Source organism: Notolepis coatsorum (genome assembly GCF_963971535.1).
Source record: "Notolepis coatsorum genome assembly, chromosome: 19".
NCBI classification, from domain to species: domain Eukaryota; kingdom Metazoa; phylum Chordata; class Actinopteri; order Aulopiformes; family Paralepididae; genus Notolepis; species Notolepis coatsorum.
In genome coordinates this window covers 63,142,118-63,167,625 of record NC_140183.1, presented here as the reverse complement: position 1 = coordinate 63,167,625, position 25,508 = coordinate 63,142,118, and the positions used below count along the sequence as shown (strand labels likewise).

Sequence of the window (25,508 nt, the reverse complement as noted above, 5' to 3'; positions counted from 1 at the left end):
CTCTTTCGAAGTTGGTTAAGGTTAGAGTTTGTCTTAGAGCATGGAGATAGAACGCCAGGCAGTTTGCAGCATAATATCTATGGTTTGCAGGCTGTTAGACCCGGAAATAGGCGCAGAACTTGCTGTCCCACGATTGGCGCACATGTCACATGACCTGGCCAATCAGAGCGCAAAACTCGCACGCGGAAACAAACAGTTGTTGTCGAAAGTATTCACGCTTTCCGGACACCAAACACGGAGTATAATCAGAAGCGCGTGCGCAGCGTGTCCGTGTCCGTGTGCGCGTCACTTTCCGAGTAAGCTGGGGCCCTAAACGCGTTTACAGCTCGATCAGCAGCAGCGTGGGTTGCCCTGGAGTCCTCAAGTTACGTAAGACAGAGCAGTGGGGGGGGGGGGGGGTCATGGAGCGGTGGGGGGCATGGAGTAGGGGGGGGGGGGGCACTTGATATCTAGTGCACAGGGCGGCGCGCTGTCAGACTGGCGCTGACCTGCTGATCAACTCAACTGCTGAGCAGCCGGATCGATCTTCTCTCCTCTTTTGAATTCTCATTGGATTTTTCCTTCCTTTTCGAGATGACGGTCACGCGCCGGCGAATGTCCTACGCCAAAATGAGGGGGCTTGCTTCATATTTCTCAGGTAAAATGAGAGTTTTTTCTTTAGCTATATATAGTACAACAAGCCTATAATAGCAGTAATTGAATTTGAGATGTCAAACAATGAAATGGTTTCATTCCAAAACTTTAAATCCCTTTTTTAAATATAAAATGTTGCCTGGTTGGTTATTTATTGTTAATCGGGCAATTAATGTCACCTTTTAGGCTACAGCCCAATCAAAGATAGACACATGTCTTCAATTGGCCTCATTCAAACTTTATTCAATATAAAGTTTTACTTCATCGTTTTGGAATGAAACTCAACAATATAGGCTATATAATGACATAACATGGGATTAAACGGCTCCTTGCTGTATTTCACTATCAAACAGCTAATGTGACCGAGATTGCAACGCGTTCCCAGTAGTAGACTAATTTATATCACCAATACATTTTTGCTGACTCATCACAAACTATGAAGTTATATTTCGTAATTTAAAAAAGATTGCAGCAAGTCAAAATCTTCGGTTTTAGGATCAATAATCCACACAAAAAAAAAATGAATTTTATTAAACAGCTTTTTAATAAATGATTTTTTTAAGTGACCAGTACATTTTGGCCCCCTTTTTCATTAGGGTAAAATGGCGCCTTTTGATTAATTGATTTAGGCAGTAGTCCATAATTAGTGGTTTCAACCTATATTAAGTTATTTGGCATAATCCAAATGTACATTTCAGCATAGGTATTAACTGCTATCTCTACCATTAGGATAGGCCTTGCAGCTAAATGGTAAATGGACTGCATTTATATAGCGTTTTTATCCAAAGCGCTTTTACAACGTACTGTATGCGTCACAAACTCACATTCACCCATTCATTCACTTACACACGCACACCGACTGCAGAGGCAAGCATGCAAGATGCTAACCTGCTCATCAGTTAGGGGGTTAAGTGTCTTGCTAAGGACACTTTGAATTGACACACTGCCGGGAGGAGCCGGAATCGAAATGGGAACCGTCTGATTACCAGACGACCTCTCTACCCCCTGAGTCACTGAGCCACTTGTAGACATGAGGAGTGTGACGTAAAACCACTTAGAGGAGACAAATGACATTTCTTGAAATAGATGACAACTCACTTTAGCATAAATAAAACAATTGTACAACTTGGATAAATAGTGTACCAATATTTGGGTCAATATGCTCCCTTCAATATTTTTCTTTTAATGGAATAAATGAAGAAATATAAACCCTACCTTATTATTTTCCCTTTCATTGAGTTGTGCAACTGTAAGTAAATAAAGTCCTGCCTGTCTTACAGCACTACTCAAAGGGAAGAAAGGAGGCTTCAGTGACTTCATAAACAAACTGGTTTCCAACCACCACATTTGCCAGCAGTAAGTCAGCTAAAAGTGATGTTCAATCGTTTTTTCCCCCGTGTTGAACGTTTAAGGGTAAGTTCAGAATTTTTACATCTAGCCCTCTGCCCTATGAATGAGGTTGTCATTGGTAGAGTTCTTCCACGGCACATGAATGAATGAATGAATGAATGAATGAATGAATGAATGAATGAATGAATGAATGAATTGGGTAGGAGGGGTGGGTGGGGGACACTGTACCACTGTACAAGCAAAACTGTACATTGGAATATTGACAAGACCATACTTGGTAATTTACTGTACATTGGAGGTGGCTGTGTTAGGACATTTACAGGGGCCAGTTTCGAATTGCAGTCAGTAGGTGTTTTTTGAGAGTGTTTTTTTTAAAGTGGGTAGTGATTCACATTCCTTTACATCTTTGGGTAGGGCGTTCCACATTGATGTGGCATAATTGCGAAATGTGTTTAGTCCCTTGTTTGAGCCGAATCTGGGTTTAACATGATTTGTGGAGCTCCCTCTGGTGTTGTGATCGTGGTATTCACTGACCTTTGGGAAGTATTTTGACATGTACATGGGTACCTTGGTCGTGTAGTGTATCTTGTAGACCAGGCCCATTGCAAGTTGCTGTACTCTGTCGTCTACTCTAAGCCATCCTAGGTTGTCAAAGTGGGCAGGGGTGAGGTGGGTTCTAGGAGTAAGGTCAAGCAGTAGTCTGACCAGTTTGTTTTGAGATGTTTGTAATTTTGTTTTTAGCGCCTTTGAGGTGCTTTGGTACCATGAGGTGCAAGCATAGTCGTAGTACCCTTGAATGAGTGCTCCTGCCAGAGTCTTCAGGGTATTCTTGTTTACCAGTGAGGAGATCCGGTACAAGAATCGAGTTCGTTGGTTGACTTTTTTATTACATTGGATGCCATTTTGTCACAGGAAAGATTTGCCTCTAGGATGGAACCCAGGTAGGTAATATCTTCTTTCCTTGTGACAATATTGTCACCCACTGTAACTGAGAAGCCATCGGTCTTGCTGAGTTTGTTATTTGAACCGAAGAGAATGGACTCTGTTTTGCCCATGTGTAGTGATAGTTTGTTATCAGCGAGCCATATGCAGATTTTGCCTAGTGATGACATGACATACAGGTATATAGTACTGTTACATTTGTGACATATACGATATGCAAATATACAGTACTGTATACCCATAGATCCTAACAGAGATTATATACATATGATGGGGAGGAGACTGTAGGTGGGAGAAAAAATATACATACGGTGGGGAGAAAATATATACATACGGTGGGGAGGAGACTGTCTATTTGGGGGGGGGTTGGACCTTTACGGTGGCCATCTCTTCATACTAGATACCCGCAGACCCGACCAGTTAGCCACAAAGCTAACGTAAAGATATGGGGCCGCCGCGCTTCAGTCTAAATGCAGAAACCTACTCCATGGCTAACTGAGGAGGATATGAAGCACATGGTGCTGAGAAAGGACTCTACCCTTCAACAACATATCATTAACGAGTCCCGAAATTCTGAACTTAACCCTTTTAAGGATTGTATCTTTACATACTGTAAGTAAAAAAACTACTTAACATGTTACTGTCCTGTTAACTTTCTGAAGCCTGGACCCCCAGAAAATAGACCTGCTCAAACGAGATGGAAGCCTGAGCGACGCCAGGGAAGGGGAAGCGTGCCTGGTGAGTGTAGAGGAGAGGCCTCAAACCATTGCACACCGCAAGTTCACAAAAGACAAAACAAACCTTTGTTTGTACCAACCGTCTTCTCTCTTGTAGCATCTGCAGAGCTCACTGGATGCTGATGCTTCTCAGTAAGTAATTTTTATAGATTATGATCAGCATATTCTACACCAGGGAAAACCTCACATAAAAGCCATGCTTTCTTGCCGTTATTGTTCTCCTATTGACCCGCTCCTTGTCGACACTCTCCAGGGCGGAGCCATCGGATTTCGACTACCTCAAAGTTATCGGCAAAGGAAGCTTTGGCAAGGTAGGCCCCTGTACGACATGGTGTGTGAGGTGTGTGCCCGTCCTGTCAGCTTCTTGGTTTGTCAGTCGATGACGTGCGCTTGATATTGTTGCAGGTGTTGCTGGCGAGGCACAGAGGAAGTGGAGGCTATTATGCTGTGAAGGTGCTACAGAAACAAGTCATTCTCAGGAGGAAAGAGGTAGGGCTAAATTACTGTCAATCAATCAACCAACCAACCAATGAATCAACCAAGCACTCTCCATCTGTCTACCTATCTATCTGTAGATACTAGATCTATATCTGTACATATCCTTCTCTAACTAGTTACGCTGCTGGCCAGTACGACTTACTACCATAGTGTCTTTATACCTGTATCACTGTACATATTAATACTACAACTCTGTATACATCTGATTAGCACTACACTCAGTAGTACTCATTTGTATATTTTGTACCCAGTTTAATCTGTTGCATTTGACTGCTACATTTGCACTCTGGTTGGATGCCAAACTTCTTTTTGTACTTGTGCTGTATGATGACAATACATTTTAATCTAATCTATCTCTATCTGCAGGAGAGTAATGTGATGGTAGAGAGGAGTGTACTACTGAAGGGGCTCCAGCATCCATTTCTGGTGGGACTACATTTCTCTTTCCAGACGCCGAACACGCTGTACTTTGTCCTGGACTTTGTCAATGGAGGGGAGGTATGTATAGTAATAATAATAATAATAATAATAATAATAATAATAATAATAATAATAATAATAATAATAATAATAATAATAATAATAATAATAATACTTGCTGTACAAATAATATTTGTACAGCACCTTTCATACAAGAATTGCAGCTCAAAGTGCTTCACAGCAGTGTTGTAGATGTAGAGTAGACACAAAATACAGGCCTACATTTTGCATAGAATTGCCATAATTATAGACAGGCCTAGAATTAGCAGAGAATTGAGACTAAAACCTCCCAGAACATTTGTAATAGATTTCTGTCATTAAAATCGATGAAAAAAATTAAAAGATTGTAATATATTTCTGTCATTAAAATCTGTATAAAAAAGATTGTAATAGATTTCTTATTGATTATGATACTTTTGACATTCAAATCTATAAAAGACTATTTGCAGGTTTCTGACAAAATAAAAGCAATACATAAAAATAGACAGAATAGGGGCGCCCCAGTGGCGAACCCCATAGCGCGCTGAGCCACGGCACGGCCGACCTGGGTTCGATTCCCAGACCCGTCGTTATTTGCCGAATGTCTTCCCCCCACTCTGTCTCCCGTTCCTCCTCCTCTCTCTCTCTACTCGACTGCCCAGTAGTAAAAAGCGATAAACGCTAAAAAATAAATCTTTAAAAAAATAGACAGAATAAGAGCAGTGCAATAAAATATTAGACATGAATTAGTACAAGATAGACAGAGTAAAATAGTGCAATAGTGCAGTGCAATACAACATCTACAGCATAATTCGTGAAAGCTACACCCCCGATTTTCTTTTGGCTGTGGTTGGGAACCTTCAATAAACCAGTAGTAGATGATCGTAATGTTCTAGGGGGCACATGATTGATTGATTGATTGATTGATAAGTTTATTAACAGATTGCAGAATGGGTACAGTACAGTACAGCTCAATACATACAATTGTTAAGGGGATGCAGACCAGAGAAAGACTTTCGTCTTGTTTACATCAGGGTCCCCCATTTTCAATTCATCATAACATATATGACATACATGACATACAGATAGACAGTACTGCTACATCTATACATTTATGACATATCAGATTTGCAAATACAGTACTGTTTGTGATACAAAAGTGTCCAGAAAAAGAGTGTATATACATTTGACGTAGAAACTGTACATTGGAGGAGGTTGGGTGGGTGGGGTGGGGTGGGGTTGGGTGGGTGGGGTGGGGTTGGGTGGGTGGGGGCTGTACATTGGAGGTGGGGGGGGGGGGGGGGGTTGGGTAGGGGGGGGGGGGACACTGTACACTGTACATTGGAATGCTGACAAAGCCATACTTGGTCATTTACTGTGCAACTGGGTTAGGACATTTGTAGGGGCCAGTTTCGAATTGCAGTCTCCCGTAGGTGTTTTTTGAGAGTGTTTTTGAAAGTGGGTAGTGATTCACATTCCTTTACAGCTTTGGGTAGGGCGTTCCACATTGATGTGGCATAATTGCGAAACGTGTTTAGTCCCTTGTTTGAGCCGAATCTGGGTTTAACATGATTTGTGGAGCTCCCTCTGGTGTTGTGATCGTGGTATTCACTGACCTTTGGGAAGTATTTTGACATGTACATGGGTACCTTGGTCGCGTAGTGTATCTTGTAGACCAGGCCCATTGCAAGTTGCTGTACTCTGTCGTCTACTCTAAGCCATCCTAGGTTGTCAAAGTGGGCAGGGGTGAGGTGGGTTCTAGGAGTCAGGTCAAGCAGTAGTCTGACTAGCTTGTTTTGAGATGTTTGTAATTTGTTTTTTAGTGCCTTTGAGGTGCTTTGGTACCATGAGGTGCAAGCATAGTCGTAGTACCCTTGAATGAGTGCTCCTGCCAGAGTCTTCAGGGTATTCTTGTTTACCAGAGAGGAGATCCGGCACAAGAATCGAGTTCGTTGGTTGACTTTTTTTTATTACATTGGATGCCATTTTGTCACAGGAAAGATTAGCCTCTAGGATGGAACCCAGGTAGGTCCCTGTACTGGACAGTGTACTCAGGAGGTAGAGTGGTCGTCTGGTAATCGGAAGGTTCCTGGTTCGATTCCCGCTCCTCCTCGGGTTAACCGTCTGTAGTGTGGTAGTGAAAGGGTTAACCTTCTGTAGTGTGGTAGTGAAAGCGTTAACCCTTTGTAGTGTGGGCAGTGAAAGGGTTAAAGTCAAAGTGAACAGAGAATTAAACAGAAATGAACAAACGATTTAACCACACTTTATTCATTGAAGAAACAGAGTCTATAGATTGAGTTTTGGGGTAAATAAATAAATAAATAAATAAATAAATAAATAAATAAATAAATAAATAAATAAATAAATAAATAAATAAATAAATAAATAAATAAATAAATAAATAAATAAATAAATAAATAAATAAATATAATGTCTGTGTCCTTAGCTCTTCTACCACCTTCAGAGGGAAGGCTCCTTTCCTGAACCCAGAGCCACATTCTACGCTGCAGAGATGGCCTCTGCACTGGGTTACCTACATTCCCTACACATAGTCTACAGGTAGGCCTGCGTTTGGAATGGGTCCCGCTATGTCATCCACTGACACTACAATCATTAGCACAACAACACAGAAAGGAGCAGCATATGATCTCCTTAAAGAGGAGAGAGAGGGAGACAGAGAGGTGTGTGTGTGTGTGTGCGTGTGTGCGTGTGTGTGTGTGTGTGTGTGTGTGTGTGTGTGTGTGTGTGTGTTTGTGTGCGCGCACACTGACCCTGAAGGTCTGGATGGTGCCGTCAATCAGCTGAACCAGGCAAGAGAGGGTCAGGTTTTGGCATGTCTGTTACCACGGTAACTCGACCTCCCTCTCAGCTCATCACTGAATGCAAACCTGGAAACACACACACAAAAACACACTTCTGACAGCCAATTACAGTAGACTTCTTAGTTCTTTCTTTATTCTTGATTCAACATGTTTCTTTCTTTCTTGACTCAACTTGCTATTCTTCAATCTCCACCCTCCTATTTGATCAATTAAATTAGTATTAAAACGGGGAAATTCCATTGAATTTTTTTTACAACAGAGCCCTGTGCATATAATAATAATAATAATAAAATAACAACAAAAATATAAAACAAAACACTGTAGCCAAATACATTTCAATAAAAAGAAAAGAGGCGGCTGGGTGGCGCAGCGGACATTGCATTGGGTTCGAATCCGGCTGTCGGCGTTGCCTCCGGCTTGGGCCGGAGGCAAGACAGGGGAGGGGAGAATTGGCACAGCGAAATTGGGATGGGAGAAAAATAGAAAAAGAGGAGAAAAAGTGGATAAAAAAAAGAAAGACACAAAAGTGAGTTTTTTTTGTTTGTAATTTTTTCCTTACCTTCGTGTGGGGTATGTCTGGGGGTGTTGCATTAATTTATTTTAAATCTTTTGGACTTTATGGTGTTTTTGTTTTGTTCTTGATTTATTGTGATGTTTCTTCTTGACTTGTGTAGCCCCTTTTACCCCAGTTGACTTAGAGGGCAGGGCCCTAGGTTCGTAACACCTAGCTCTTACTAATCTAATAATAGAAATATACGAATATCTGTTTGGTATATAACATCAATACCTTTGAAATAGAAATGATCAAGCCAGACACTTAACTTTAAATATAAAAATAATCTGTATTGAACATAGTGTTATATATTACATACACCGTGTGTATATATATACACATTACCGAATAAAGAAAATGTTAGTTAGTTAATAAATAGAGTATTGTCTCTCAAAGGCACCGTGTGCTCACTATCAAAAAAGGAAAACAAAATAACAGAGCTGTTACTCTGTACTCAGGTTCAAACTCAAAGGCACCATGTGCTCAATATCAAAAAAGGAAATATAAATGAAAACCTATATCCAAAATGGCATTAATGATACAGCTAATTACAAATGAAATATCCTGTACAATAATACAATATACTAATATACCTAAGCCGGCATCTAATAAACAAAAACAAACAAACAAAAACCCCCGTTGCAGGCCTGATTGATGGGAAACTCACAATCCCATTTAATCTTCAGCTCTAATGAGCCAAAGTACTCACGGTCCGGAGTCAGTGTTCAGGTGGGGGGAAAGGAGAAAGTGGAGATTGAGCACGATGCAATGTGAAGTCCTGGTGGGCCTCCCACGCTGCCAGAGGAAGTCTGTACAGGCCTTGGTAGCACAGACTGCTATCTGGTTCCCGAAATCTGTACAGGCCCTGGTAGCACAGACCGCTTATCCTGTTCTCGAAGTCTGTACAGGCCCTGGTAGCACAGACCGCTTATCCTGTTCTTGAATGTAGTGGGTTTCCGGGTTAGCTATCCGGGCCCTGCTACTGTTTACCTAGCTTAGCCAGCTAGCCTCAAGACCCAGTCCAATGTGGAGCAATTGATTAGGCATGCCTATCTAACATGCACAATTCCCCGACATCACATATAATGTTCAGCGTGTGTTCTAGGCCAGAACACTTGATAACACTATACTGGATACAACTTAGCAATGGTGTGTCAAACATTTGCACACTCTTCCACCTGCTTCTCTCAACCTCTCCCTTCCTGGTCTCGAGAGCTCAATCACCACACCTGGTTAAACCCAGTCCCATCAACCCTGACCTTTTTCCTGATTGGCCAAGCCACAGTTCCCAGTTCACATAGACAGGAGTTCTACATATTACCCATACATGAAATAATGGTATATGTAGAACATATTACCCAGAGGTAAATAAGATATACAAAATACAAAATAATAACATATATTTAACATATATTATATTAACAGGATAACCACTGGGTTAATATTACCAGGGTTAGTTAATATTACCAGGGTTACACCCTCCCCCTTCCAAAGGTCTGTATGTCCCCATAAGACACAACATTTAACAGACTAAGGAGTTGACCCATTCGCTTCTTAACGTTGTTTGATCTTTATAACCATACCTCTGTGCACTATGGTCAACGGTTTGTCTCTGGATTTACCTGGCTCATCATAGGTGAGTCTAATTATTGGCTTTACTGCTCGTTTAGGCCTGGTTTGTGTCTCAGGCACAACTTCTTCTTCAGAGCTGCTAGCGTGCCCTCCTTGTATGTCCGACCCCGACTCAGGAGACTCTGACTCAGGAGACTCTGACTCAGTAGACTCTGACTCAGGAGATGGCTCCTCTCCGCTCTGTTCATCCTCGTATGTGTCAGGAGCTCTGACTGGTTCTTCATCAGGGATGACGACAGCTGGCTCTCGCACAGTCCTTTTCTTCAGGATCCCTTCCAGGTAGGTACTGTAGGGTCTGCGCTCCCTTACATACTCTACTTCAGAGGATGAGTCAGACGTCGGCTCACTCTCTTCTGTTGTAGGAGGAGACGGTATACGTTGTTGCTTCTTGATAGTTCCTGCCCTAGTTCTTGGTTTCACAGGTGTGTTGTGGTCACTCTCCGTTCTTGGCATCCGTACCAGTTGTCCAATGGGTAGGAGATGATCTCTGTGTAGGGTCCTTGTGCGTCCTATTCCATCTTCAGGACTCACTCTGTAAACAGGTAAGTTGGGCATTTTGCTCACCACCACGTGAGGAACAGCACTCCATCGGCTTTGGAGTTTGTGTTTTCCTCTCAACCCCAGGTTTCTTAACAACACTCTGTCACCAGGTTCCAAGGTTTGGCAGGTCACTCACTGTCATAGGACTTCTTGTTTCGCTGGTGTACTTTGTCAGCTGCGGCAGAAGCTAGTTCAAAGGCTCTTTGCAGGTCGTCTTTCAGCTTAGCCACATACTTGATGTGGTGACCTCTTTCCTTGCCATCCGGTGACGTACCAAAACACACATCCACAGGAAGTCTTGCTTCTCTTCCGAACATCAAGAAGTACGGAGAGTATCCGGTGGAGTCGCACTTGGTGCTATTGTATGCATGCACTAAGTAAGGTACTTGCTGACTCCACTGCCGCCTCTTTTCTTGACTCAGCGTGCCCAGCATTGACAATAGCGTGCGGTTAAAGCGTTCGGGCTGTGGGTCTCCTTGTGGGTGATACGGAGTGGTTCTGGATTTCCGTACTCCCATCATTTGCAGCATCTCCCGGATCAGTCGACTTTCGAAGTCACGGCCTTGGTCCGAATGGATTCTTGCTGGCAGCCCATAATGTACAAAGTATTTCTCCACCAGTACTTTTGCGACAACATGTGCTTTCTGGCTTCTGGTGGGGAAAGCCTGAGCATAGCGAGTAAAATGGTCTGTGACCACCAACACATTGCTTATGCCTTTACTGTCGGGTTCCATTGAGAGAAAATCAATACACACAAGATCCATTGGACCTTTGCTCAAGATCTGGTGTAGTGGAGCTGCTCGCTGAGGAAGGGACTTACGAGTGATGCACTCTCCACAGTTCTTAATGTACTGTTCCACTTCTACAGACATCTTCGGCCAGAAGAATCTGCTCCTCAGTTGGTCGACAGTTCTCTCAATGCCAAGGTGTCCTAAATCGTTGTGCATGGCCTTCAACACTATTTCTCTGAACTCTTTTGGGAGTACAAGTTGAGTGACAACATCTCCAGAAGGTCGCTTGCTCAACCGATACAACATACCTTCTTTCATGGTCAACTTTCCCATCTCTCGTTTGAGCTTAGAGAGTTCTGGACTTGCATCCTCATCTTCAAGCCATTTCCCCTGCTTCACGGCCTTGATAGCAGGTCCTATATCGACATCCTTTTCCTGAGCTCTCTTAAGCTCTTGCTTTGACATCTGTCTCAACGACTCGGATTCCAAGTGGGTTGGAAACGCATAGATGTCTGGGATGCACTGAGGGGAAGCTCCCAACTGGTCGACACACCTCTGTGGGCAGCCGTGAGTCTCAGGGATAGAGATTCGCTGGCCGATGGCCTTTACTCCAGTCTGTGATAGAGTCACCCATTCATTACGGGTTTCTTCCTCAGGCATGATCCGGGACAGTAGGTCTGCATCTATATGGTGTCGGCCCGGGCGGTACTGTACATCAAATTCATAGGTGGACAGGGCAGCCAGCCATCGATGCCCTACTGCACTGAGCTTTTCTGTGGTGAGCACGTAGGTAAGGGGATTGTTATCCGTACGTACTGTGAATCTGGCTCCGTAGAGATAATCATGCAATTTGTCTACTACAGACCACTTTAGCGCCAAGAACTCCAACTGGTGGATTGGATAGTTCTGCTCAGATGCACTCAGTTTTCTGCTTGCGAAAGCCACTGGTCGCAGGCCCTCTGTGTACTCTTGGTAGAGCACTGCTCCAAGTCCCTTCAAGCTAGCGTCAACATGTAGGATGTAAGGCTTTTGGGGGTTTGCAAATGCCAACACAGGTGCATGCGTCAGACATTGTATGATCTGGTGAAACGCATCTGTGCAAGGCTGATCCCATCGTTCTCCAAAAGGCTCTGATTCTTTGATGTACGCCTTACTCCTATCGTGGGCGTTCTTTCTGCTCTTCTGCGTGGGTGCATAACCCTTTGTCAGCTCAGTCAGTGGTCGCACAATGGCAGCGTAATTGGCTATGAAACGCCGATAGTAGCCACAGAACCCTAAGAAGGATTGCAAGGTCTTCAGGTTCGTCGGGCGAGTCCAGTTGGTAACCACTTCTATCTTTTCCGGGTCAGGTTCGACACCCTCGGCGGACACAATGTGACCCAGGTATTTCACTCTCGGCAGGCAGATTTGACACTTGTCTATGGAGAGTTTCAGTCCGACTTCTCCGAGGCGATCCAGGACCTTGAGCAGCCTTTCTTCGTGCTCCTCTAGAGACCTCCCGAAGACAATCAGGTCGTCAAGGTACACCAACACCTGGAGTAAGTTCATGTCACCTACTGCTCTCTCCATTAACCGCTGAAAGGTTGCTGGGGCTCCACTTATGCCCTGTGGCATCCTCTCAAACTCGTAGAACCCTAATGGGCAGATGAACGCCGTCTTCTCTCTGTCTTCCTCCGACATGGCGATCTGGTAATAGCCGCTTCGCAAATCGAGGACGGAGAACCATTGACTTCCTGTCAGGGCATTCAGCGCATCATCAATGCAAGGGGTTGTGTATTGGTCTGGGATGGTACGACTGTTGAGCAACCTGTAATCGATGCACATCCTGACTGTTCCATTTTTCTTCCTCACAACCATGATTGGTGAGGCATAGGGGCTCCGAGACTCTCTTATGATCCCGGCTTGCAGGAGCTCTTGTAGGTGCTTTCGCACATCCTCAATGTCTGCAGGTGCCAGTCGTCGTGAACGCTCACGGAATGGGCGAGGATCAGAGAGACGGATCTGGTGTTCTACCCCTTTAGCTAGTCCGACATCCCACTCTTCCATGGAGAAGACATGAGATCTTTGCAACAGTTTTTGGCGAAGACGGGATTTCCACTCTTCTGAGATAGGCGAGTCTCCGAAGTTGATTCTGCTCTCATCAAACTCTGATGAGGTTGTCTCTTTGGGCGGGATGACAGTGACTGAATCCACCAGGTGCAGATACCCAATCACCGTTCCCACTGCTATCCTTGTTTCTCTCAGAGAGTCATTTTTTAGTAGGACTCTGAAACTGTTGCTGTCCATGGCCTGGCTACACACTACCATGGGCTGCAGTGACACACCAGCAGGGAGAGGGGCTATTGGTGAGGCGTCTAGCATTAGGATCTCCTGGCCTACTGCCTGTGTTAGCTCAACTTTGCACACAGCCTGCACATCACCACCAGCGGGTAGAGTCAACGGACCTGGTCCTTTCCACCGCACTGAGCCTACTCTATCTTCTCCCTCCACCATCTCATCTGAGCGCTTCAAAGTAGCCTGGTCTCCTACAGCACAAGCTTGGACGCCTAAGGTCGAAGTCACATCAATCCCACCGTCTCTGCACTGCTTCACCAATTGTCTTACATGACTAGCATTGGTCCCTACAATGACAGATGTCTGGTCTGCAGTCTTAGGGCTCGGGCAGATGAGTGCAAGGACTGTCATAGTCTGACTGGTACCTACCACCTCTGCTGGATACTCTACATCTACGACTACATAGCCAAGGTAGGGGTAACTCATATTGGATTCACTTAGACCCCAGAGGGCTAGCCCAGAGACAGGCTGGATTGGGACATGAGATAAGTACTTCTGATACCAGGGTGCAAAAATTATAGTCACCTGGGAGCCGCTGTCTAACAGGGCGGTGCAAGGTTGTCCACTAACCTTCAACTTTACAAGGCTAGGTGGCCCTACCAAACCCTCAGGGATAGATGGACTCTGTAAGGTAACTGCACTCTTTTTCACGTCACAGTTCTTGTTACCATGGGTGACACTACCTGTCTGCTGCTGGTCTTTTGCTACTCTCAGGGCATGAATTAGTCTCTTGATAACCTTAGCCTGGTTCTCAGGGTTTTGACACTTCCCTGCAAAATGACCACCCTCGCCACACCGGTAGCAGAATTTCTCCTCTGCACCCTTTGGCGATCTTCGGGGATAGCTGGAGACAGGTCTTGACACGTCCAACGTCGAGACTGCAGCCGCAGTTTCTCTGGGAGTCACTCTTTGGTCGACTTTGTTTTGGAGTCGCTTCATCTGTTTCCTCAATGCCGCTAACTCGGAGTCAGGACGAAGCTCACTGGGTGTGGCTACATTGAGAGCCATGTTCTCTGCAGTATCTTGCCTGCCTCGGTCTGGCCTAGTCGCCACTGCAGCAACTAAGGACTTTAGCTCCTTTACTTCAGCTTTCAGGCTCTGTATTTCAGCCTGTTTTCCGTCAATTTCTGTCATCACCGGAACACACTGCACAGCGGGGAAGAGTTTCTTCCTTGAGGCCTCATACTCTTCCTCTGAGCGTATATCCTTCAATAGCTGAAGAAAGGTGGGCGGTGCTGCTTTCCTCTCTCTTAGGCGGAGATTAACGAGCATTAGATCAGAGGCCACTGCACCTCGCAACAACTGCTCTATCCGTGCTCTGTCCACATTTGTTGGTAGAATACCACCTCGCTGGCTCACCTTGTCTAGTGACTGCTCCAGACGCCTCAGAAAGTCAGAGAGTTTCTCACCTGGCTGCTGCTGCATCATTCGGAACGAGATGTACAAGTCTTCTCCAGACTGCACAGTTCCAAACACATGTTCCAGGGCTTCCAGGCATTCTCCAGGACTAACATCAGGGTTGCTGGCTCGTGCAGATTTCACTATTTCTAGTGCAGAGCCTTTGAGATTTTCCATCAGCCTCCGCCTCTTCTCTTTATCAGAGCCATCACTTTCTTCTACCATGAGTCGTGCTTGCTCTAACCAGTGTTCAAACTGTTCTTCACCTGATGGAGTGGGCAAGGTCCCAGAAAACAGACGTAGGCGCCGATAGCTGTTATGCTCAGTGGGGGGTTTTACTTTGTCCATCAACTCACTAAGTGCGCGCAGGATGGATTCGGTTGGGCTAACGGGAGAGTCTGCTCTCTGAAACATGTTCTGGAGGTCTTCCTCCGTCTTCCCCTCAGCAAACAGTAGTCCTGCTAACTTCTCGTAGAATTTAGCATCATCCACAGGGGCTGAGGGGGTCTCTCCTACTATGATTATAGGCCACGCCTCGCCACCATCCGTAGGCATAACTTCAGGGGGAACATTCTCACCCGTTACCTTTTCCCGACATTCACACAGGATCATAAACTTTTTTCGCTGTGTACTGAACGACCTGCCTCTGACACGCACTCGCCCCAGACATTTTACTGTCTCCAGGGTCTTTTCTATGTTGGTGACATCAACATCTTCTGAAATGAGGACCATAAGCGCATGAGCCACATTTAATCCCTCCCCACGGCACCAGTCTTTAAGCTCCATCACAAGCGCAGCTTGAGTGTCCATTTTATCCATTTATAGATTTTTTTTCTTTTTGCTCTTAGCAACTTAAACAATATATATATTTTCTTTTTGCAAATTAAACAATATACATATTTTCCTTTTGCAAATTAAACAATATATATATTTTCCCTTTGCAAATTAAACAATATATATATTTTCTTTTTGCAAATTAAACTATATATATTTTCTTTCTGCAAATTAAACAATACATATATTTTCTTTTTGCAAATTAAACAATATATATATTTTCTTTCTGCAAATTAAACTATATATATTTTCTTTCTGCAAATTAAACAATACATATATTTTCTTTTTGCAAATTAAACAATATATATATTTTCCCTTTGCAAATTAAACAATATATATATTTTCCTTTTGCAAATTAAACTATATATATTTTCTTTCCGCAAATTAAACAATACATATATTTTCTTTTTGCAAATTAAACAATATATATATTTTCTTATTGCAAATTAAACAATTTATATATATTTTCTTTTTGTAAATTAAACAAATATATATATTTTCTTTTTGCAAATTAGACAATATATATATTTTCTTTCTGCAAATTAAACAATATATATATTTTCTTTTTGTAAATTAAACAAATATATATATTTTCTTTTTGCAAATTAAACAATATATATATATTTTTCCCTTGTAAATTAAACAATTCCTTTTATGGTGCTACTGGCTTGACTTCTAACCTATATTATTGTTATAAACCCAAACAGATTCTCACTGGAACCTCCATTTATGTAGCCCCTTTTACCCCAGTTGACTTAGAGGGCAGGGCCCTAGGTTCGTAACACCTAGCTCTTACTAATCTAATAATAGAAATATACGAATATCTGTTTGGTATATAACATCAATACCTTTGAAATAGAAATGATCAAGCCAGACACTTAACTTTAAATATAAAAATAATCTGTATTGAACATAGTGTTATATATTACATACACCGTGTGTATATATATACACATTACCGAATAAAGAAAATGTTAGTTAGTTAATAAATAGAGTATTGTCTCTCAAAGGCACCGTGTGCTCACTATCAAAAAAGGAAAACAAAATAACAGAGCTGTTACTCTGTACTCAGGTTCAAACTCAAAGGCACCATGTGCTCAATATCAAAAAAGGAAATATAAATGAAAACCTATATCCAAAATGGCATTAATGATACAGCTAATTACAAATGAAATATCCTGTACAATAATACAATATACTAATATACCTAAGCCGGCATCTAATAAACAAAAACAAACAAACAAAAACCCCCGTTGCAGGCCTGATTGATGGGAAACTCACAATCCCATTTAATCTTCAGCTCTAATGAGCCAAAGTACTCACGGTCCGGAGTCAGTGTTCAGGTGGGGGGAAAGGAGAAAGTGGAGATTGAGCACGATGCAATGTGAAGTCCTGGTGGGCCTCCCACGCTGCCAGAGGAAGTCTGTACAGGCCTTGGTAGCACAGACTGCTATCTGGTTCCCGAAATCTGTACAGGCCCTGGTAGCACAGACCGCTTATCCTGTTCTCGAAGTCTGTACAGGCCCTGGTAGCACAGACCGCTTATCCTGTTCTTGAATGTAGTGGGTTTCCGGGTTAGCTATCCGGGCCCTGCTACTGTTTACCTAGCTTAGCCAGCTAGCCTCAAGACCCAGTCCAATGTGGAGCAATTGATTAGGCATGCCTATCTAACATGCACAATTCCCCGACATCACATATAATGTTCAGCGTGTGTTCTAGGCCAGAACACTTGATAACACTATACTGGATACAACTTAGCAATGGTGTGTCAAACATTTGCACACTCTTCCACCTGCTTCTCTCAACCTCTCCCTTCCTGGTCTCGAGAGCTCAATCACCACACCTGGTTAAACCCAGTCCCATCAACCCTGACCTTTTTCCTGATTGGCCAAGCCACAGTTCCCAGTTCACATAGACAGGAGTTCTACATATTACCCATACATGAAATAATGGTATATGTAGAACATATTACCCAGAGGTAAATAAGATATACAAAATACAAAATAATAACATATATTTAACATATATTATATTAACAGGATAACCACTGGGTTAATATTACCAGGGTTAGTTAATATTACCAGGGTTACACTTGTTTAAAGAAGACGTGTCCAGCCCATGGGGACATTAACGTGTGTTGTCGGGCCTTACAAATACATTCTAAAAAACCATGTCCCCCCCCCACAGAGACATGAAACCTGAGAACATCCTGCTGGACAGTGAGGGCCACGTGGTGCTGACAGACTTTGGGCTGTGTAAGGAGGGCGTGGCCCCCGGCAGGACCATGCACACGTTCTGCGGGACCCCCGAGTACCTGGCACCCGAGGTGCTGCAGGGCCACGTCTACAGCAGGACCGTGGACTGGTGGGGCCTCGGCTGCGTGGTCTACGAGATGCTCTACGGACTGGTGAGTGAGTCGATCGATGCCTCGTCTCTGTTAGCCATGTTCAGCCCGGCTGGAGCTATAGCCAAGGTTCAAGTTTAAAAAAAAATATATAGTAATAACTTGGTTTTGTATGGCACCTTTCATAAAACCCAAGGTCGCTTTACATAGGGCGAAAAACAACAATAATAAACATGGTAGACAGACACACAACATTCAAGGAGGTAGTTGGGGGTCAAAGGCCATGTTGAAGAGGTGAGTTTTGACTTGAGGAGTTTTTGTTTTATTTGTCACTTATAAGGTACATTACAGTGAAATGCTTGGTTCCGTATGAGCCTCCTGAGATTGTGCTTACAAAATACAAAACTAAAGAACAAAATGCAAAAGTGAGGTAGAGATGTAGTGCAAATCTTTTAGTAATAAATAGATCAAATATGGTGTAGCTAGTGTTAAAAGGTGTCTAAAGTGAATTGTTAAAGGTGAATGTTTAAAGTTAGTGTTGCATAGAGTCATTGAGCATCCTGATGGCCTGGGGATAGAAGCTCCTTTGGAGTCTCTACCGGTCATGAGACTCCGGTAGCACTTGCCTGACCGTAGCAGTGCAAGGAGCCAGTTGTTTGGGTGGCTAGCCTTGGTCTAGCATGGTATGGTATAGTTGGGTTTGGGTTTGTCTCCATTTGCTATGTTCAGCCCGGCTGGGGCTAGCATGGTATGGTTGGGTTTGTGTGTCTATTGCGTTTCTGGTTGCTAGGCAACCTTTAAAAATTCACTGGTACATGAGCTAAACCATTATGATACAACCGTCCCGGGCAGCTTTGGCCAGATCTGGCCAGGTTGTGAAAGGTGGCTCAGCAGGGGTCCAGCCAGGTTTGGCCAGGTTATAAAGACAGTGTGTACCAGACAGACCACGGCACAGCTAAGCCCTGGCCGCTCTCCAACAAATTACAACATTACAAAGCATGAGTGATTGAGAGAGAGAGTTAGTGAGAAATAAACAGAGAATGACTGAGTGAGAGAGAGAGACAGACAGAGAGAGTAAGTGAGAGACAATGGGCCTCATTCATGAAGCGATATAAGAACAGATTTCGTTCTTAACTAGCATTTCCTCTTATTTTGTTCTTACCTGGGATTCAGCAATGTTTTCTTATTGTTGCTTTTCTCTCAGGCAAGACCAAATTCTAAGAGTGGTCGAGAGCACTCTTACCCAGATAAGAAACTCTTACCCAGATGAGAAACATTTAAAAAAGCCTACCATTCCTAATAATAATAATACATCAGATTTATATAGCGCTTTTCCTAATGCTCAAAGACACTTTACAAAACAAACAATACAATACAATACAATACAGTTTTAGTAGATACAATAAAAAATATATATATAAAAAGGTGAGAGAGGAAGGAGTTCAAGGGTTGAAATCAAACCATTGGTCAATTGCCCCCAAATATGACTTTATAAACCCAGAACTTTTCAATAATAATTATTATTATTATAACTTATTGTGTGTGTTCTTCTTCTGAAATTGATTATATATGGCTGTTAGAACAGTTAGATGCTGGCTGCCCAGGCGTACGCATAGAACGCATATTTACAACATCTCCTCTCCTCTCCTCTCTTCTCTTCTCTGCTCCTACAATTCAGAGCGAATTCGGGGTTTTAGCCACAGGGACCTTTCAGAGAGAGATGACAGGTGACAGATCCAGTATTTCCCAACCTACTGCGCGATTGGTTCTTGACAAACACGCAGTCGTTCAGTATTGACAAAGCCTACTTTGCTGGAACGATTTATTTCACACTATACAGTATGTACAAGTATAAGTCTTTATTTGTCATCAGATTAACACACACACATGCGATCAGCGACCCACAGGAGCACACACACATGCACTGAGTCGCGAGACATGTGTGTGTGTGTTTGTGTGTGTGTGTCATTTTGAGATCAGTCGCAAATCGCTTCCTGTTGAATGGATCAGACAGCGATCAGATGCCGAAACTCGGCTGTTTTACACACTCCTCATTAGCCTTATAAGGAGATGGCGGGCGTGTCTGTATGCAAATGTTTTCAGCGCAAACGCACATTTGAATTTAAGAATGAGTGGGATTCAGCATGCAACACACCTGGGTAAGAACAGATTTGGACGTTAAGAACAGCTTGATGAATGTGTCGGTGGCTTTTCTTATTGTTCTCTTAACAGACAGGTAAGCAAGAATATAAGAAAAATAATAAGAGAGTATTGTTGAATGAGGCCCAAAGAGAGTGAGTATTCCATTTTCACAATCTATCTTCCCCTTCCTCTCTCTCTCCCTCAGCCTCCGTTCTACAGCCGTAGTAAAGTGGAGATGTTCTCGAACATCCTCCGTGCTCCCCTGAAGCTGCGTAGTGGAACGTCCCAAGCCACTCGCTCTCTGCTAGAGGGCCTGCTGGAGAAGAACCGGACCAAGCGTCTTGGGGGGAGCCGCGACTTCGTAAGTGTGAACGAACACAACACACACGTGATCATGGATGAATATGCGTCACGTGTGCACGCACACAATAATTCACAATCAGATCAAACCAGGGGCGTCATGCAAGCAGACATTCTGGAGGGGCACAATCAGGAGGGGGGTGTTACCATGTTTTTGGGTGTGTTTTGCTGTGCTGTCTGGCACTTCACCTCTTAGGGCCTGTGTCGACCGGGGACGTTTTATGAGTTGTCAGCTCCTTTCTGTCATTCATTTCTATGCTTCAGAAGCGACAGGCACGCTCCTTTTCCCAGCGCCGCGCCTCGCGTTTTAGCGCTCTCGGCGGCTGGCGTTTTTGGGCAGAGCGCTCCCAGCGCCTAAAATTTAAACTAGTTAAACTTTTGGAGAGGAGCGGCGCTCATCAAGGTAACTTTTTTCGACCGACCAATCAACATCAAGCAAGTGGCGGAGCCGCGGCAGTCGCAAGACTCAGGAAAACGCTCTGAGCTTTTTTTTTTTGCTTTTCAAAGCGGTCCGCCTTGAAAAAAACTTCCCCGGTGGACACAAAGCCTAAATCAGCCTCTCTATTTAAGCCTCTCCCTTACTCTCCTTTGCATAAATTCAAATAGACTATATCCACAATGCAGATGAATTTAGAGAACATAGATAATAAAGCTACAGATGAAAGGACCTCACTGGCTTGAAGAACTTCTCTGTCAGTTCATTAAATCATGTAAATTCCTCCTTACATAATGCTAATTGTTAAAATTAGTTTTTTTTTATAGCTTTCATTTATCAACCACTTAATTTATTTGATTACAATCATTTATTATTGTTGTTGTTGAGAATCATAATTAGGCTATTCTCTTATTTTTACCTGCTTCACACAGATCAGCAACTTTAGCTGCCTGATCATCATCATCCCTTGACTGGTCTGAAATGGCCATATGAAAGAAGGAACACATGTTTAAATTAAATCTACATACATTTCCACGAAGGAAAAATATCCTAGATCACTATAAATCTCACCTATGATAACCTACTTGCATTATCAACCTCCCGACTGAGGACAGGGCTGGGGCTTTCTGTAGTTTTTTAAATAATGAGATTTTCCTCTGCATACTGACCTGGAGATACGACATGGATTTCAATGTTTTGCTAACTATAACCTGTGATAGTGGTGGTGAAAACTGTCACTGCCTTAAGATTCACACAGCTCTCCTTTACCTATACAAAACACTTACAGTACACTGAATTAGGTTAGCATTAGTATTATTACATGGGGATTGCATTGTACATTGCATTACATGAGGTTAGTGTGATTAATCATGTAATTAACTTAATTACTCCACAATACACAGACATACGTATAATATCAATACTTCCCTGAGCACATACTGTATACATCCACCCAATACACCATGGGACAGGGATTTACTGCTACTAACCAATTCAGCCACACCGTTAAACTGTCAGCCGTGTAACCTACTGTCCGACCTCCGATGCGCACTGTGTTATTTTCTTACCTGCTGTTGTTGAACCAATTTCATCCCGCTGCAACTTTTGGAAGACACCAATAGGGAAATGGGGAGGGGGTGCTTTTTGAGGTATGACCTATGACATAATTAGACAAATACGGTTGACTCATAATATACAATGATCATAATGTAAACTATGGATTAGTTAGTCGCAGTCAACCAGCACCCGCTAACAGGTCGGATCCTTTAGCTCAACTGGTTAGTGCGGCTCCCTGTGGATCCTATGGTCACAGGTTCAAATATCTCGGTTACAATAAATACAAATAATAAAAAAAGATATATAATAATAATAATAATAATAATACAAAATAACATGCCCCAGTTTGAATGCGCATGATGCGTCTGGTTCAAACCCATCTCCTGATGAAAAAGTGTTCCTGAGACCAACACGCACGCACGCACACACACACACACACACAATTGATCTAAACAAACTGACAAGCGACATTTTTCATTTTAATTTGCTCCTCTTTCCGTAGGCGGAGCTGCAGAGCCATAAATTCTTCCTGTCCATCAACTGGGACGATCTCTTGGCCAGGAAACTCAAGCCTCCTTTCATCCCCAAAGTGGTGAGTGTGCTTCACAGATGTCAAACCATATTAATGTTAATGCTTATTGACATTTTCCCCGATGGAATTGCGTTTCTAGGGAACAGATTATTTCCTGTCAACTGTCTAGAAAGAGGATGAGTCAGTGTCTTTTGACCCAATGTTTGAGGAGGAGACAAAACATATTGGAGGATGCAGTGTTGGCAGCCATTTTGCTCTTATGTCACGCTCAGGTTGGGTTCCCACCTGTTCTGTGCCTTGCCTTTGTTTGTTTTATACTTATTTTATGTCTGCACTTTTTTGTACATTTTGTGTTCATTTTATGCCAATTTTGTATATTTTGCTGCTTAACCTGCGCCCCCAAAAGTGGCCATTTTCGTTTTCGTTTTTGAGGACTGCATACTTTTTTTGAAAAACTAAATACTATACTTTATACTTATAGCACATGCATGAGCCTGGTCTCTTTTGAAAGATAACATTCTGAAGTTTATGATACAATAAAGAAAGATCTTTTAGTGCTAATGAAATAGAGTAACATAGGTCTGAACTTGAGTTGTAGAAAAAATTGTTACTCAAGTTTTTCTGTAGTAGTTAGTAGTCCAGAGGTAGTATTTCCCCAGAAGGGGGTATGGCTTAAAAAAAAATACGAGATCCATAGCCTGAAGCCTTATGTAGTACATGTCCAAATTTCATAAAGATCCATTCAGAAATGAGTGATTTGGAGTGATTGATTCGGCTGTTTTTCTCTTCCTGTTTTCGCTTGTTAGTTTTTCACCTAGATCCCTGATTCATACATCCCCAGGTGGGATATCATTGGAAAGCCACACTCATTGGCTACAACCTTCCACAATCATTCTCGAGATCGCCAAATAATTGACAGAACTAGAGCCCCAAGAGTCGGGAGTGGTATTTTGGGCAATACCGTGTACTTTGCACAAGCCTCAAATACCGGCATGTAACTCGAGAACCACTGAACGGATTTTGTCACGTGAAAGGGCTATCGACAGGCAACAAATAACCCTTCAATTCGATATATATATATTGTATTACAAAATATGCACACCCGAGCCACTAGTGGTCGCCAAAGTGCCAGTGGGCAAATCGTCCTAAAAAGGGCCCACATGTGGGCCCTTGCATGTTAAGAAGATTTTATTATACAAACACTGCAACAGGAAATACACTTGGGCCCATTTAGAAGTTGATGTTGTTGAGTTAAAAAAGGTCTATACCCATTACTGATAATCAAGTGCTCCTTTTATTTGGTCCGGTGCACCGTATGACTGAATGTCCTTTCCTCCTCTCCTCTCTGACCGGTGCACAGTATGACTGAATGTCCTTTCCTCCTCTCCTCTCAGACCGGCCCGTGCGACATCCGCTACATTGACCCTGGGTTCACGCTGCTGCCTCTCCCAGCCTCTGTGGGCTTGAGTGACAGGTGCCAGGGGGGCGGGACCAATGAGACCTTCCAAGGGTTCTCCTACACATGCCCCCATGCAGTGGAATGTGAAGCGGAGGAAGCCATAATTCCATAATTCACCGGATGGGTAGCCATTATTATTAACACTGGGGCCATGGCAAGCCACATCCTGTGGAGACACATTTGTTCATATGTACTGTATATTTTTTTTCTAAGTTTAAATTAAAGATATATTTTGTTTTCTTAACATTTCGCACACTGATTTTTTCCCCTTTTCTTACACTACTGCATAAGATAAGAGAACATTTATAATCCTTGGGGGAATGGACCTATCTCAAACTTTGCCTTCTTTTCTCCATCCTCTAATCACAACTGTTGCTTCCCTCGGACGGCAACAGAGGAAGCGACAGTTGTGATTGGAGGATCTAGAAAAGAGGCACGACAATGGTTGGAAGAGAATGTACAAAGGCAAATACATCGCACCAACATGATGTCACGGTACTGAGACATCAAAATAACTAAATACTTTGTATTATGTATTCATTCATGTATGTAGACATACAACAAACAGTTGCTTAACGTTATACTCTTATCGCAATGCAGAACAGGCCTGTCCTCATTCTTCTCATGTCAGGAGGAGATGCAACAATAATGAGAAGTCTCCAGTGATTTATTAGATTCACACTAATAAACTTTACAGTCACACCTTTAAGATGAACTAATGACATATTGCACATTTCCCATTCATATTCAGATACAATACATTACATTCAGAACAGAGATGGTAAAGTCTCTGTCGTCATAGAAAAGTCAACACTGATACAATGCCTTCATATATATACTGCATAGACAACAATGTACAAAGAAGAAAAAGACAACATTCTAACCCTCCACTCTTGTTGTGTCCTTTACATTGTGGTAGTGAAAGGGTTAACCCCTTGTAGTGTGGTAGTGAAAGGGTTAACCCCTTGTAGTGTGGTAGTGAAAGGATTATCCTTCTGTAGTGTGGTAGTGAACGGGTTATCCTTCTGTAGTGTGGTAGTGAAAGGGTTATCCTTCTGTAGTGTGGTAGTGAAAGGGTTATCCTTCTGTAGTGTGGTAGTGAAAGGGTTAACCCCTTGTAGTGGTAGTGAAAGGGTTATCCTTCTGTAGTGGTAGTGAAAGGGTTATCCTTCTGTAGTGTGGTAGTGAAAGTGTTAACCCTTTGTAGTGTGGTAGTGAAAGGGTTAACCCCTTGTAGTGTGGTAGTGAAAGGGTTAATCCCTTGTAGTGGTAGTGAAAGGGTTATCCTGTAGTGTGGTAGTGAAAGCGTAAACCCTTTGTAGTGTGGTAATGAAAGGGTTAAAACACAATGATCACATGTAAATGCAGTATTTGATGTACAGCAACTCTCCACTGAGTACTCTATATACAGTATATGATGAGTTTCAAGTTGTGAAAAAGAGCCTTTTCTTAGGGGCAATGTTAACAAAGACCATCACCTCAGATGGTCTGGTGCAGGAATAAAGACCATCACCCTAGATGGTCTGCTGCAGGAATAAAGACCATCACCTCAGATATCCTACTCTAACTAGTTATGCTGCTGACCAGTATGACTTACTACCATACTGTCCTTATACCTGTATCATTGTATATATTAATACGACAACTCTATACATACATATGATCTGATTAGCACTATTACTCAGTAGTACTAATTTGTATATGTTGTACCGAGTT

The 25,508-nt window shown here is 42.9% G+C and overlaps 1 protein-coding gene across 1 annotated transcript; it reads left to right on the top strand.

Moving 5' to 3' along the window:
* Positions 1–550: 550 nt before the first annotated feature.
* sgk2b (serum/glucocorticoid regulated kinase 2b) lies at positions 551–23,904 on the top strand (the record flags this gene model as incomplete). The annotated part of the gene is made up of 12 exons (XM_084336674.1): positions 551–637; positions 1,914–1,989; positions 3,588–3,663; positions 3,760–3,794; positions 3,916–3,973; positions 4,068–4,151; positions 4,527–4,658; positions 7,066–7,178; positions 17,651–17,870; positions 20,155–20,310; positions 22,304–22,393; positions 23,728–23,904. Exons 1-12 carry the CDS (start codon positions 574–576, stop codon positions 23,902–23,904), a joined length of 1,281 nt encoding a protein of 426 aa, XP_084192800.1. The 5' UTR covers positions 551–573.
* Between the last annotated feature and the right edge of the window lie 1,604 nt (positions 23,905–25,508).